Source organism: Pristiophorus japonicus, chromosome 2 (genome assembly GCF_044704955.1).
Source record: "Pristiophorus japonicus isolate sPriJap1 chromosome 2, sPriJap1.hap1, whole genome shotgun sequence".
NCBI classification, from domain to species: domain Eukaryota; kingdom Metazoa; phylum Chordata; class Chondrichthyes; family Pristiophoridae; genus Pristiophorus; species Pristiophorus japonicus.
The window spans coordinates 123,164,108-123,178,798 of record NC_091978.1 but is presented as its reverse complement, the minus strand read 5'-3'; the positions used below and the strand labels follow the sequence as shown (position 1 = coordinate 123,178,798).

Below are 14,691 nucleotides of genomic sequence, written 5' to 3'. Positions count from 1 at the left end.
TCAAAAGGACCTTGATAGGATACCACATAATGGGCTCAAGTTTCGGCCTGAGATGCTCCTATTTTTTTGGAGCAACTAGTTTAGAATGGAGCATCTTAGAAATTGCAATTCTCGGCATTTAGTTTGCTCCAGTTAGAATAGTTTCATTTTAGAACAGTTTTTTTTTCAAAAAGGGCATGTCCAGCCACTTACACCTGTTTTGTAAGTTTAGGCAACGGAAACTTACTCCAAACTAACTTAGAATGGAGTAAGTGTAGATTTTTGTACGCTCAGAAAAACCTTGCCTACACTTTAGAAATTAGGTGCATGGAGCGAGAGATGGGCGGTTGGGGGGCGGGGGGGGGTGGGGGAGGCAGTGGGGGAGGGAAGTTTACAAGCATTAAACACTTCACTTTTACAAATAAACAACCATTGGTAATAAATGATAAATAAATTAATAAATCAACCACTAAATCAATCACTATAATGTTTTGAAAATGATTACACCATCCTACACCGTAACTATTTTTTGACGTAGTAAATTTGCTAATTAACTGTTGACATGCTCAATCACAACCGACCATCTCAGCCAGTTCCTCCGAACGTATGTCTTGGATTACAAGCTTACTGCTTCATGTATTGCTAAATCAGACGTGCTTCAGAACTAGCCTTCCTTGACCATATTGATTGCTTTTACAGAATCCTAGGTAAACTAACACAAATCTACACGCAACAGGTAGGTGCAGATAAAAGCTGCATCCAGTAACATAGTTTATCAAATTATTTGAAGCTGTCTGCACAACAATACATTTTTAGCTTTGTCATTGTAAACCCCCCAAAGGGCTGAGCCACTGTGAGAAAGCTCACTGTAATTGCTTCTTCAGAAATTAATGCAAAAACACACAACTCCATGGGATGGGGGAGAACATACACATGTTTAGGAACAAGCCCATCTCTTTTTAAATAATCTCAACCCCAGAAACCCAGCTTTTCCCCATACCCTTCAATCATGTTCTCTCCAGAAACTTATCTTAAACTCATTTATATTATTGCTCTCTATTGCTCTCTCTCGAGCAACTTCTTCCACAACGTCATTACTCTTTGTGTCAATAAATGCTCATTGATTTCCCTCCTTGTTCCATGATATAATAATAAGGCATGGATTCAGGATGGTGCAGGCTTGATGATTCAAATAGCTCTTTCTCATTCCAGACTTTATGTTCTTTATAGTACTCCCGCCTGAACGCGGCAGGCAAGGTTCCCGCAGGTCGCGGCGGGGAGCCGATTCGGCCAGGGCTAGGGACGGCGTGCATCGGGCCCCTCCCACACAGCCTGCACAGATTTGGGGGCGAGGAGCTATTGCACATGCGCGCACACTCCAGCGCGCATGGGCAGGGCTGCCGGCACTAAATGTGCTGCTGTGAGCTAGCCCCGCCACCCTGCCGGAAGATCTTTGGCGTCACGCTTTGGCCCCGCCCCCCCGCAGCTGCTGGTATGCCGTGCCGACTTGGAACGGGCCCGAGAAAGATCGCAGAATACCGAGGTAGGCTTTAGGCACACTTTTTCTTCCAGGAAGCAGGTGTGCTTCTAGGAGGTGCGCCGTTCTAAAGGGAGGCCAAAACTTGAGCCCAATAGACTAATGAATAAGGTCAAAGCATGCCGAGTCAGGGAACAAGTAGCAGAATGGATAACGAGCTGGCTTCAAGACAGAAAGCAGAAAGTAGGGGTAAAGTGTAGCTATTTGAGTGGCCGAAGGTGGGAAGTGATATTCCACAAGAATCAGTGCTGGGACTACTGTTGTTCACAATTTATGTTAATGGAATCAAAAACACAATTTCTAAATTTGCAGATGACACCAAATTGGGGGGATAGTCAATACTGAGGAGGACTGCAACAAATTACAAGAAGACATTAATAAACTTGATGAACAGGCACATAATTGGCAAATTAAATTCAACACAGATAAATGTGGCATATTACATTTTGGTAAGAAAAATAGGGAGGTCACATATTACTTGGAAAATATGAATCAAAGTGGGGTAGAAGAGCAAAGGGATCTCGGAGTACAAACACACAAATCACTGAAAGTAGCGCCACAAGTTAAGAAAACCATAAGAAAAGCAAACCAAGCATTAGGGTTTATTTCTAGAGGGATTGAATTAAAAAGTAGATAAGTTATGCTAAACTTGTATCGAACTTTGGTTAAACCACACTTGGTATACTGCGCACAATTCTGGTCACCATATTATAAAAAGGATAAAGAGGCACTGGAGAGGTGCAAAAAAGATTTACAAGGATGATACCAGAAATGCGAGGATATAGCTATTACAAAAGGATGAACAGGTTGAGGGACCAAAATTCACCGTCCCCAAAGGGACGGCTACCACGGCGTTTGGGCAGGCGACCGATAAAATCGATCGGCCGCTGCGGTCGAATGATTTTCCCTCCCTGAGCCAGATTCAGCTCGGGAGGGATTTGAGCGGTGTGCACTTCTGCCGGAAACGGCAGGGTGAAGCCAGAGTGAAGGAGAAGTTTTGTGCAGTGAGGGAAGCAGCGGCCGGGCCACTGGAAAACGGACACCACCTGGATTTTCGGCTATAAAAAGGTCGGAGTCCTTCAGCAAATGCCCCCGCCAGGTATTCGAGTCGGTGCTCGAATGCGACACCGCTGGAGTGTTGCTGGGATCAGGGCCCTTTGTCAGGAAAATAGTTTAATTAAGTTTTGAGTTGAATTTAAAGTGCAGTACGTTGTAGTGATTGTTTTGCACCATTAAACCTGCTGACTGTTTAGTGGAGGCCTGTAGACCTCATTGTGGGCAGCAGAGACCTGCTTGGCAGGGTTCACCCTGAGGACGGACTCAGTGTTGGGAGGGCAACACCTCATATACCTGGTCAGAAGCAGGGTGGCACGCAGGAGAAGGCATCGCCGTCAGCACCATGCAGCGAGGCAGCGCGCAACGGAGGCAGCAGCCATGGCTGCACAACAGAAAGAAGGGCGTGCAGACATGTGCAGACCTGCAGCTAGAGAGGGTGGCCAGGAGGGAGATGGCATCAGGAGGAGGGTGAGGGATGCTGACCCCCCCCCCCCAAATACTGGGAGAGGAGTCTTTCCAGCAAGAGCCTCCACAGGAGCCCGAGAATGAGGAGGACCAGGGAGATGGCCAGCAGGCAGCTGCCAGAGGAGGTGGCCTACACAGACGCGGGGGAAGGAGGCCATACCCTCAAAGGGTCTACAGACCTCAATTCTCCTTCCTCCAGTTCACTGATGAGCAATGCCTGCAAAGGCTACGATTTCAGACAGAAGTACTCAGGGAGCTCTGCACTGTCCTAGGAGAGGATCTGCAGCCTTAAACATGCCTCAAGACCGTCCTCACCGTGGAGACCAAGGTCACCATCGCCTTGAATTTTTATGCCACAGGGTCTTTCCAGTCTGCCACTGTAGACATTGGCAATGTCTCTTAATTCTTGGCACATCGGTGCATCCCGCAGGTCACAGATGCACTGTACAGGAGAAGGGTCCGGTACATCTCCTTCCCGATGACAAGGGACAAACAGGTGGAGCAGCAGGCCGGATTTGCCCAAATGGCAGGCTTCCCGACGGTGCAGGGTGCCATTGGCTGCACACACATTGGGCTGAGGGCACCACATCATCACCCCGAGATCTTTGTCAACCGCAAAGGTTTCCACTCGCTGAATGTCCATCTCGTGTGTGACCACCAGCGTCGGATCCTGGCAGTTGATGTGAGGTACCCAGGCAGCAGCCATGATTGGTTCATTCTGTGCCAGAGCAGTGTGCCCGCCATCTTCACTGGCCCGAATCAGGATTGCGGTTGGCTGCTTGGGGTCAAGGGATACCCCCTGTTCACTTGGCTGTTCACTCCGCTGCGGAAGCCCAGGATAGCGCCAGAGCATGCCTACAATGACGCTCATTGTGCCACCAGGTGCATCATCGAGCAGTGCATAGGCATCCTCAAGCAGAACTTCCGGTGCCTGGACTGCTCTGGTGGCACCTTATAGTATTCTCCTCAACACGTCTCCATAATCGTCGTGGTCTGCTGCATGCTGCACAACCTGGCCATCATGAGGGGACAGCCGCTGGAGGTCGAGCCAGCAGCACCACCTGATGATGAGGAGGAGGAGTCGCAGCAGGAGGAGGAAGAGGAGAAGGAGGAGGATCCCCATCGCCCCAGAGCTAGGAGGCGTTGTCCCCATCGCAACCCTGGAAGGGAGGTGTAGCTGCGTCTCATAGCTGCTCGCTTCAGATAATCTTATCTACCTGACCCTTCAATTACCACTTTCAATGGCCATCGCAATGAGTGCCTTAATGCAGAATTGCCCACTCCCAAATGAAACATCTGGCCAAATATATGTGCCAAAAATAAAGATTTATCCAATTATCCAAATCACTGCAAAAACAGACCATAAAGAACAATATAATAATAGTATTATCATTTTTTTCCCCCTGCGCATCTCACTGTAACACCTGTTATGTGTGAATACCCTAATTTCTCAGTGGTGATAACGCTCAAATTAAGACAGCCACACTGCTGAAAATTCCACTTTGGAAGGGCTCATTAGCGCTGGAACCCATTTGTTCACATTTGGATCTGAATATGGCGTGGCCGAGCAACAAAATAATTTTGCCGCTAATGGCCACAAAAAGGTGGAGGGGAGCACCAGCTTTCTAGCAGTACTGAATTTCGGGGCCTGAGTCTCTTTTCTCTTGAAAAGAGAAAGCTGAGGGGTGATCTAATAGAGGTCTTTAAAATTATGAAAGGTATTGATAGAGGAGATACAGAGAGAGTGTTTGCACTTGTGTGGAAGAGCAAAACTAGAGGTCATCAATATAAGATAGTCACCAAGAAATCAAATAGGGAATTCAGAAGAAACATTTTTACCCAGAGAATGGTGAGAATGTGGAATTTGCTACCACTGGGAGTGGTTGAAGCAACTCGTATCGATGCATTTAAGAGGAGGCTAGATAAGCATATGAAGGAGAAGGAAATGGAGCGTTATGCTGCTAGATTTAGTTGCAGAAAGACAGGAGGTGGCTCGTGTGGAGCATAAACGCCGCATAGACTGGTTGGGCTGAACGTCCTGTTTCTGTGCTGTATATTCTATGTAGGCCACGTCTGACCTATGCTCCCAAGTAGCAAAGCTCCGTGCTAGAAGAGCATCCTCACTGGATTTACTATTTTAATCACTGGAAAATCGGGAGCCCCACAAATTAAGCAGGCTGACCTCTACACTCAATTATCCCTTCTGTACTTTTGTCGAGTGAGGCTTCGCATTGGGACCAGAGCCACTTACAAACTACCAGATAGCTTTTAATGAGATTGCACTATTTCTCTTGATATAACCAAAGGGATATTCTTGTGCAGTGATGTGCATAGGATACCAACAATTAACCTTAGCACATTGTTTCTCCAGTCTGTAGTTTTCCCTTCCATACAGTATCATTACCTGGAGCAATGCCCCAAGTATGCAGAAGTTTAAATGAAAGGTTAACAATTGCTTACTAAACCAAGGTTGCTCGAGCACACATTAGCCGATCGGAAATCTGTGGCTTACCCAATGCAACTTTTCACAATCTTTTGGCTTCCAGCAACCACCAAATTTGTGAGACACCTGTCCTCATTATGGTTATCTGTGGCTGTATCTTGTTGTCATGCTACCTAATATGGCAAAAATAGCTACTTGTTTATAAAGGCTGTGCCCTATTCATGCAGTGCTATGTTCAGAATTTTTTAGTTTGAAACAACAAACATTTTACAAATCGCAAAGAATGATTGGAGAGCCGTAACAGTTCAATAAGAATTACAACCTTCTGATGATTGAAGAACTGATATAAATGTCAGATCCAAAACTTTTCCTCAATCTAAATGTCAAATGGCTCAATTTAGGAAAAGCCCACTTAATGAAAGAAATTTAGGAAAAGCCCACTTAATGAAAGGAAGGGTCAAGGTAGGAGACAAGAATTCAGCTGCTGCCTTTGTTTATTTATCACAATTTCCCCCCCTTCATCCTCTCTGAAAAGGGACAGCCTGCCGGCATCTCTCAGTGGAGCTCCTTAGTCAACTCACTCAGGTGCGCTTGAACAATGCAGGGAGAAACAAAGAATAATTGGCTGCACTTCATATTACTCTTACTTTATGATTTAAGAATAAAAGGTGTGAGGTACACTGAGCTTCTTGTTGTTAGATGACCATGAAATATAAAGCTTAGCCAACTGTTTGCATAGAACTCAAGCTGAAGGGATATTATCATTAAATGGAATTTAATGTAGTAATAAAGAAAACCCCTAATCCCTGAGGATATGCTCTCCATTTGGCTACTAAGCAATCAGTACCTAGCTTTTCCAGAAGCACACTTTTGTCTCTGTTCCTCAGAGTAAGAATTCATTGGTTGTCATGTCTGGAAAGTAGGTGGGTTCACCAAATAACGTACATAGCAGCTGTGTGTTCCAGCCCTTATTTGGTATCTATTAGCAGAACCAGTCCTTTCAGCAGTGAAGCATCCTCACATGCATTATTCAGTAACTCATATTCCAAGGAGATGCTTGTCCATGAATACCTCTCCAAATGATTCCTTTTGGCTAGGATTTTCCAGTTACTTTTGTAAACTCTAATCCATTATATCAAACTGGATTTCTGCAAATGGCCACTTTATACCAAACAGGTGACAAAACAATGGGATTTAAGAACCATATTTTTCATATATACCTGCTGTATGAATAATCTGATTTACTGCTTCTGGAACTGTTTTGAACCAAGCCTATCGGAAACTTCAGATTTTAATATATTTCTTAGTGGCTTTTTGTGAGAACATTTGCAAAATGCCTGAAGCTAATTATTTGCTTTCCGTTTCTTGGGGCTACATAAAGGTATGTAAACCAAATGTGCTTTTATCCTGATATAGAATTCAATCAAGGTAACCATTATTATAATAATGAGGTTTACTTTTTAACTATTTGATTTTACTGTTATCTGTGTATCTGAAGGTGAATGTAATTGCAGGGATCGTACGGCAGCTGTGTGAATTGACTCTGGCTTTGCATTTGCATTTGATCTTGTCTTTGTTAATTCAGAGGAATATAGTGGTAATTGTGAAACTGCTGAAACACATTTCCGTTGAGGGTCCTGTGAGAAACAATGTGGTTGTTATCTTTTTGAATGAATCACATAATTATTATTTTTTTTAATTGCATTTTTGTATAATTATTATGTATCGTGAATGTATTTTTTCTAGTAAAGTAATGCTTACTGTAAGTAGGAGTCAGTCGGTAGTATGGTTTGCTTAGCAATGGATGCTGTAATTAGAACATCAATACAAGGGAACCTCTGACACATTTGTACTGTTAATCAGAATGGAATGATCTACCAGTTTGAAGTGTATTGACATGAAACCCATTTACTTGTGTCAAGTTTAATCTTTAAAATTTCCTCCCAGCAATACATGCGAGTAGTCTGATAATTTCCCATGGTCAGCATTAATGAGGATTTAACCAAATAAATGAAAAGGAAACATATTAAAGCCTAGTGGTTAAGAGAATACCTTGTTCAAACATATGTGCAAAGGCTATGCATCATTAAGAGGAAAATTCATAGAAAATAAAAATGTTTACATTCAACCAACTGGTGAATTAATAACTAGGTAAATTATTAGTTATTAGGATTAGGATTCATTATGAAGGAATTATCTCCTTCCTTAATGGTTCACCCTCAGAGCATATAATCAGCTCTTCTATAATCTGACTTTCTGTACAGTACATTTTTATATATTGAACCATGTTTTGAAAATTCTGTCATACTGACCTTGCCTTCACAATATAATCACATAAGGACCATTACTCTGATCGATTAAAATGAAACTTTGATCTTCTCAACCCTTTTCATTGCTACTAAGCATTTTGTGCCATAATGTTTTCCAGTAAAAAAATAATGGGGTTGAATATGAGTTTTTGTATCAAGTTGCATCTAAGTTAGATACTGTAATATCCCCAAGTCCCTTCCCCCACTCACCACCCACTACCACCATTTTGACATTGAAGTTTTCTTGTTCAAGCCATCTTATCTTGTCATGTGATGGCAATGCACTCATACGTGTTATCAAGCCTCATCTGACAACTATTGAACAGCTGCTATTTTTTCAAAATGCAATCCCAGTTGAGTATGAGGGCACTAAGGCAGCAGGTGTATTGATGTGTCCAGTTTCTTTGGCTTGCATTCTGAATATCTATTAATTTGAAGTCTGATAATAACTCCAAACAAGATTATCATGAAAATAGTTGTTCCTTAAGTTACTTCTCTCTTAAGCAACTGTATCTGTTGCTAAATTTCTATAATGAAATTGCCTCCAAAGAGCCAGATCTAATCTGAAAATAAGCACAAAGCTTTCATCTGATATGACTACCACTCCCATGAGTTGACATTTTTTTCAGTTTAAAAATATTGAAATTACATTTGCATTATGAAACTATTGAAGAACTATACAATAGTTACCACTCTTGTTTTCTGTCTTGCCCTTTATCATCAGGTAGAGTTCTTTCTATTTTACTACCATTTTTAGCTTCTCAGGCTCCAGATCCTGGTCTCTACCTGCGAAGATAGGCACATGGTCACCAGTAATTCTGTAACTAACTAGTTCTGAAATGAAAGCAAAACCTCTGCAGATTTCCCTTCTCGCTTGTCAACCTAGTACCTTGCCTCCCTGCATGTTAATCCACTTTAAAGCAGTGCCTCAGCTTCCCTGATGAACCACCTTGTTATCCCTTTGAGTACCTGAGCCATACAGACCAAGAAGGTGTCAGATTTGATCCCTGGTCTATGCTGAGCTGCCTGATCCCAGTCTAAACAACAGTAGGTGTGTTTTAATTGGTATCAGCGCCCTTCGGTTAGGATGGGAAAGATTGGCCTCAGATTCTGCACCTGTTCACTATCTTGCTACCCCTACTGGAAGTACACATGTAGACACCTGCCTGTAATACTTTCCATACCATCTAAGTATACACATGAAGAATGGCCATTTTGACCAGTTACCAAAATGTCTGGTGCCTACGGAACTGTGCTTGAAGAGAGTTGACGTCATCTAGAATGAAGTAAATCAGTAGAAAGATTAAAAAAAGAGAAGGGAAACAAAGTCCAATTATGTGATCCCATTTTAAAGTGAATTCTTCTTCCTCTCTTTAAGTGTGCTATCATTCATTTACCCTTTCCAAACAGTTGACATGATCCTTGGCCTTTGACAATTCTAACTTGCTTGCTTTCTAACTTCCCCACCGTTGCACTTTGTGGGGAAGTTCTGACCCTTTGTTAATGGTCCGACCACTATCAAAGACTCAGTTTGTGGAGAATCGTGGGTGCCAGCTGACATGCCCACTCTCCATGACAGAACATTGGTGCACAAGTGCATTATGACTAGAAACATAGAACAGTTACAGCGCAGGAGGCCATTCGGCCCGCCGAGCCCGTGCCTGCTCTTTGCAAGAGCACTTCAGATCGTCCCACTCCCCCGCCCTTTCCATGTAGCCCTGCAAAAGATTTTACTTCAGGTACTTACCCAATTCCCTTTTGAAAGCCACGATTGAGTTTGCCTCCACCACCCTTTCAGACAGTGCATTCCAGATCCTAACCACTCACTGCGTAAAAAATGTTTTCCTCATCGCCTTTGGTTCTTTTGCCAATCACCTTAAATCTGTGCCCTTTGGTTCTCGACTCTGTGTCAATGGGAACACTTTGTCTCCATTTACTGTGTCTAGACCCATCATAATTTTGAACACCTCTAGCAAATCTCCTCTCAACCTTCTCTGCTCTAAGGAGAACAACACCAGCTTCTCTAATCTATCCACGTAACTGTAGTCCCTCATCCCTGGAATCATTCTCATAAGTCTTTTCAGCACCCTCCCTAAGGCCTTCCCATCCTTCCTAAAGTGCGGTGCCCAGAATTGGACACAGTACTCCAGCTGAGGCTGAACCAGTGTTTTATAAAGGTCATCATAACTTTTCTGCTATTTATAAAGCCCATGATCCCATAGCTAGCTCATTGAATGTATTCAAATCACAGATAGATAGGTTTTTAATCAATAAGGGAATTAAGGGTTACGGGGAGCGGGCGGGTAAGTGGAGCTGAGTCCACGGCCAGATCAGCCATGATCTTGTTGAATGGCGGTGCAGGCTCGAGGGGCTAGATGGCCTATTCCTGTTCCTAATTCTTATGTTCTTATATGCTTTTTTAACTGCTTTCTCAATCTGCCAAGCCACCTTCAACGATTTGTGATCATATACCCCCAGATATCTCTGTTCATGAACCCCCTTTAGGCTGGTCAGGAGTGCATTGAAGTTTAGAGGTAACAAAATTAAGCAGTCTTGGTAGAATTATGCAGATTCGACTTGCAAATTAGCTTTTGGTTATATTGAGTTTCCTCTTTAAGGCCTTGCAGATGCTGAACCTGTGGAACTATGACATCCATTTTTATAACCACATAGCTTGTGATAATCACAAAACTTACTGGTATAAAACTAATTCAAGTATAGGTTTTTAATAATGATATGTAATTAACTTAAGTAGAAATTTTTGATGCAGCATATTAATGTGCATTTAAATGATATTATAAATCTGACTGACTTTATACATGATTTGACAATGTTTATAGGATTTACGTTGGTTGAAACTTTAAAAAAGAGACTAGGTGGAAAGTGACCAAAAATAGATAGTAACATGTGGAATATACTGTTTTATCTGTACAACCACAAAATCAATCTACTAAAGCAATCAATAAGATGAACGAAACTTATTTCTTAGATATTGCTGATATTTATTTATGAATTATGCATACTGCAAATTTTAATGTGATTTAAAGACATAGGGGCCAAAATTGGCCTGTTGTGCACCTCCCATTTATAACTCTGGGGGGCGCTAATGAGACGCAAAACTGTTTTCTACTGGGAGTGGGAGGCGGAGGGGGGTGCTACTGGGTCCAAAGGAGCTGCACAGCAGTAAGTGGAGATAAAATCCAGTAGAGCCGTGCCCTAGAACCCGGGGCAGCCTCGCCTCCGGCGATGACCTTTTCGGCCCGCGGTGGAAATTGGGCTGTGCCTTGTGAGGCTGACGTGGGCGAAGTCAGCACCAGCCTCGCAGGTCTCAAGTTGGGCTGCACTCCGCTCGCGGGGTGAAAGTTAAAGAGGAGGTGTTCTGCGCGGCACCAGTTTTTTTGCTCCGACTTACCGGTCGGGCCTTTGTCTACTGATGCTATGGGGTCTGGGCCATGATCGTGCAGCCCGGCGCTCCGTTTCAGTGCCAGGCTGCGGCCACGACACCCGCATCCCCGGGTGGCCCAGTGGAGGCCCATCAAAAGAACTGAAGAGCTCGCAGCGTCCCTCCTCTTTAACGCAGAGAGACCACATAGCGCTCCGTGATGCACCCGCGTGGCGCCCCAGAGCCTGCTCCGAGAGGAAATGGAACGCCTGACATTGCGCTCCACTTCCTCTTGGGCAGTGACCGCAATTTAGGTCATGGAGCAGGACTTCCTCGCTGGGCACAGGATGTCCCGCCTCGCGAGGGTTACAGCCCCAAATGGGATGCTTCTCAATTTTGTGGCCCTAGTCCGAGTTGGATGATTTTATCGTTGATGTGCATTCCATGACCAAATGATTGATCCATTAAAATGTAACCTATGCTTTTAAAAAGTAAAATCTGTTACGGCTTTCTCAATAACTCAGTGAATCTGTTCAGATAGTGTCTGAGCCATACTATGGAAGGCGATTCCAGGTTTGATCTCTGTACTGTGCTAAGTTAACAAATCTCAGCAAGGGGAGGGATCTTCATTGCTCTGGGTTAGGAGCAGAAAATTTGTTGGAAATTCTGCTCCTGATATCTAGTGAATTGTGCTGGAAGTACACAAGTGTGGACATGTGGTGAGGGTAGGATTTGGGCCCTGCAGTGATCCGGCCCCCAAACAACCAACTCACACTTGGTGAAATACTAGACGGCCACAGGAACCATAGCCCTAGAAGAAGTCAAGACCTTCTCACACCATGTACAATGTAGCCATAGGAGGGGAATTAGCAGAGAAAACCAAAAATTTTAAAATGCCTTAAATGAAGACATTGAAAATATCACAAAGCAGCTAGACAGACTATAGGATGTATTTTTGGAGATTCTGTGTCAGGTGTAGAACATTTAACCTTATTAAGTTATACAAAGATCTATGAAGTGTAAACACAAAACAAATAGCAAGAAACTAGAACATAAAGAATGTAAGGAAAATGGCGTAGGTAAAATGTATATTGATAAGAATCATTATGGCCATTGCAAAAGGTGCATCCAGATAATATATACAGAATGTTTGATAGCAAGCACATTGAATAACATTTATTTTACTGTTAAATCAAACACCAAACACCACAGAAAATTGAGGTTTATTAATGTTTCTTGTGCTTTGTTTTTACAGTTCAAGAGGATGCTCAATCGTGAGCTTACTCACCTCTCTGAGATGAGCCGATCTGGCAATCAGGTCTCTGAGTTCATATCCAGTACATTTTTAGGTGAGAATTGCTCAAAGCATGATTTATTTTGAATGTTCTTTGGTTAGAGTGTGAGAGCTGAGGCAAATTTGATGAGTGAGTTTCATTGTTTAAAATACGTGACTTTTTCAAAAAGAATTCACACAGACATTATACATTTTTAATTACATCATAGTAAGCCATTTGATATATATTTGTTCAGAAATGTGACTTGAGGGTGAACATGGTGTTTAACAATTAAAGAACGCATTGTTTAGATAGTGTTCATGAATTAAGACTCAATGTAATTTTGTTTGCCTTTTCATATTCCAATAAGCACATGTAATATCTGGAGAAGAGCACAAATGATTTTTTATTGCATATCTTTGCTGTTGCACCTGAACAGTAAATAATTCACTGATCTGTCTTTAGATGTAGCCTTGAAAGTAGCCTCTCATAGGTGTGCTGTTTTACTTTGTATGAAGATAACAGACGTAGATGGACACAGAAATTCCCACTCATTTAATTACCATATCCTGATTTGTCTTCAGTTTTTATCGCACATTACTTTCAGAATGCTACATAGCTGGTCTGTAAGATCTAGTGGGTACTGAGTAGAAGATAGGCAATTAGAGACAACAATGGAACCCGTGCAGGATGGTCTCTAGAATCACAAATGGAGGCCCTTTGGGCCCAAGTTTCCACATGATAAAAAACGGGCGCCCCTCCAAGCTGGGCGCCCGTTTTTCGCGCCTAAAACGGTGCCGGAAAAAAAAATGAGCGATTCTGGAGCGTTCTGCAGCTCCTTGTCTGCTTGGCGCGGCGCCCAGGGGGGCGAAGCCTACACTCACGCCGATTTTGTAATTGGGAGGGGGCGGGTACTATTTAAATTAGTTTTTTTCCTGCCGGCAACGCTGCACGTGCGCGTTGGAACGTTCGCGCATGCTCAGTGTGAAAAAAACATTGGCACTCGGCCATTTTTGTAGTTCTTTGTAGCTGTTTAGTTTTTGAACATTTTTTAATAAAATTACATTGCCATCAGCACAGAGGCTTCTTGTAGCACTGAGAAGGCTGCAGGAAGCCTCAGAAAGTTGAGGCAGCCGTTTCCCGACGACCTCCCCCTTTTGCCGTCGGGAAATGGCTCCTCAATTTCTGAGGCTTCCTGTAGCCTTCTCTCTTTCCCGCCAGCCGTCTGGAACGGCTCCATTCCCATCCCCCCCCCCCCCCACCGCGTTCGGTCGGCTCCCTTCCCTCCCGCACGCATTTGGTCGGCTCTCTCCCTCCCGCGTTCGTCGGCTCCCTTCCCCCCCCCCCGCGTTCGTCAGCTCCCTTCCCTTCCCCCCCCCCCGCGTTCGGTCGGCTCCCTTCCCTCCCGCACGCATTTGGTCGGCTCTCTCCCTCCCGCGTTCGTCGGCTCCCTTCCCCCCCCCCCCGCGTTCGTCAGCTCCCTTCCCTTCCCCCCCCCTGGCGTTCGGTCGGCTCCCTTCCCCCCCCCCCCCCGCGTTCGGTCGGCTCCCTTCCCTCCCGCACGCATTTGGTCGGCTCTCTCCCTCCCGCGTTCGTCGGCTCCCTTCCCCCCCCTCCCGCGTTCGTCGGCTCCCTTCCCCCCCCCCCGCGTTCGTCGGCTCCCTTCCCCCCCCCCCGCGTTCGTCGGCTCCCTTCCCCCCCCTCCCGCGTTCGTCGGCTCCCTTCCCCCCCCCCCGCGTTTGTCGGCTCCCTTCCCCCCCCCCCCGCGTTCATCGGCTCCCTTCCCCCCCCCCCCCGCGTTCGTCGGCTCCCTTCCCCCCCCCCCCCGCGTTCGTCGGCTCCCTTCCCCCCCCCCCGCGTTCGTCGGCTCCCTTCCCCCCCCCCCCCGCGTTCGTCAGCTCCCTTCCCTTCCCCCCCCCTGGCGTTCGGTCGGCTCCCTTCCCTCCCCCCCCCGTGCGTTCGTCAGCTCCCTTCCCTCCCCCCCCCCCCCCGCGCGTTCGTCGGCTCCCTTCCCTTCCCTCCCCCCCCCCCCCACGTTCGGTCGGCTCCCTCCTCCCCCCCGCCCGCGTTCGGTCGGCTCCCTCGTTTTGTGAGGCTTGCTGCAGCATTCTTCCTGGCTGAAGCACTTTCACACAGGTAGGAAGATGGTTTATTTAATCTTTTCTTTGCTTATAAATGTTTATTCAGGTTGGATTTATTTGTATAATATTTGTATAAGTATAAATAAGGATTGATTGTAGAATTTA

The 14,691-nt window shown here is 45.0% G+C and overlaps 1 protein-coding gene across 4 annotated transcripts in view; it reads left to right on the top strand.

Annotated features, from left to right (window-relative positions):
• The window catches only part of pde4d (phosphodiesterase 4D, cAMP-specific), a 905,003-nt gene that overhangs the window by 864,058 nt on the left and 26,254 nt on the right, over positions 1 to 14,691 (top strand). For 3 of the 4 annotated variants that reach the window (XM_070869185.1, XM_070869177.1, XM_070869203.1), the window contains one exon: positions 12,427 to 12,520. The exons of the other annotated variant lie outside the window; for it this stretch is intronic. In XM_070869185.1, coding sequence (XP_070725286.1) covers positions 12,427 to 12,520 — 94 coding nt within the window. The remainder of the gene's footprint in view (positions 1 to 12,426; positions 12,521 to 14,691) is intronic. 4 annotated transcript variants of the gene reach the window in all.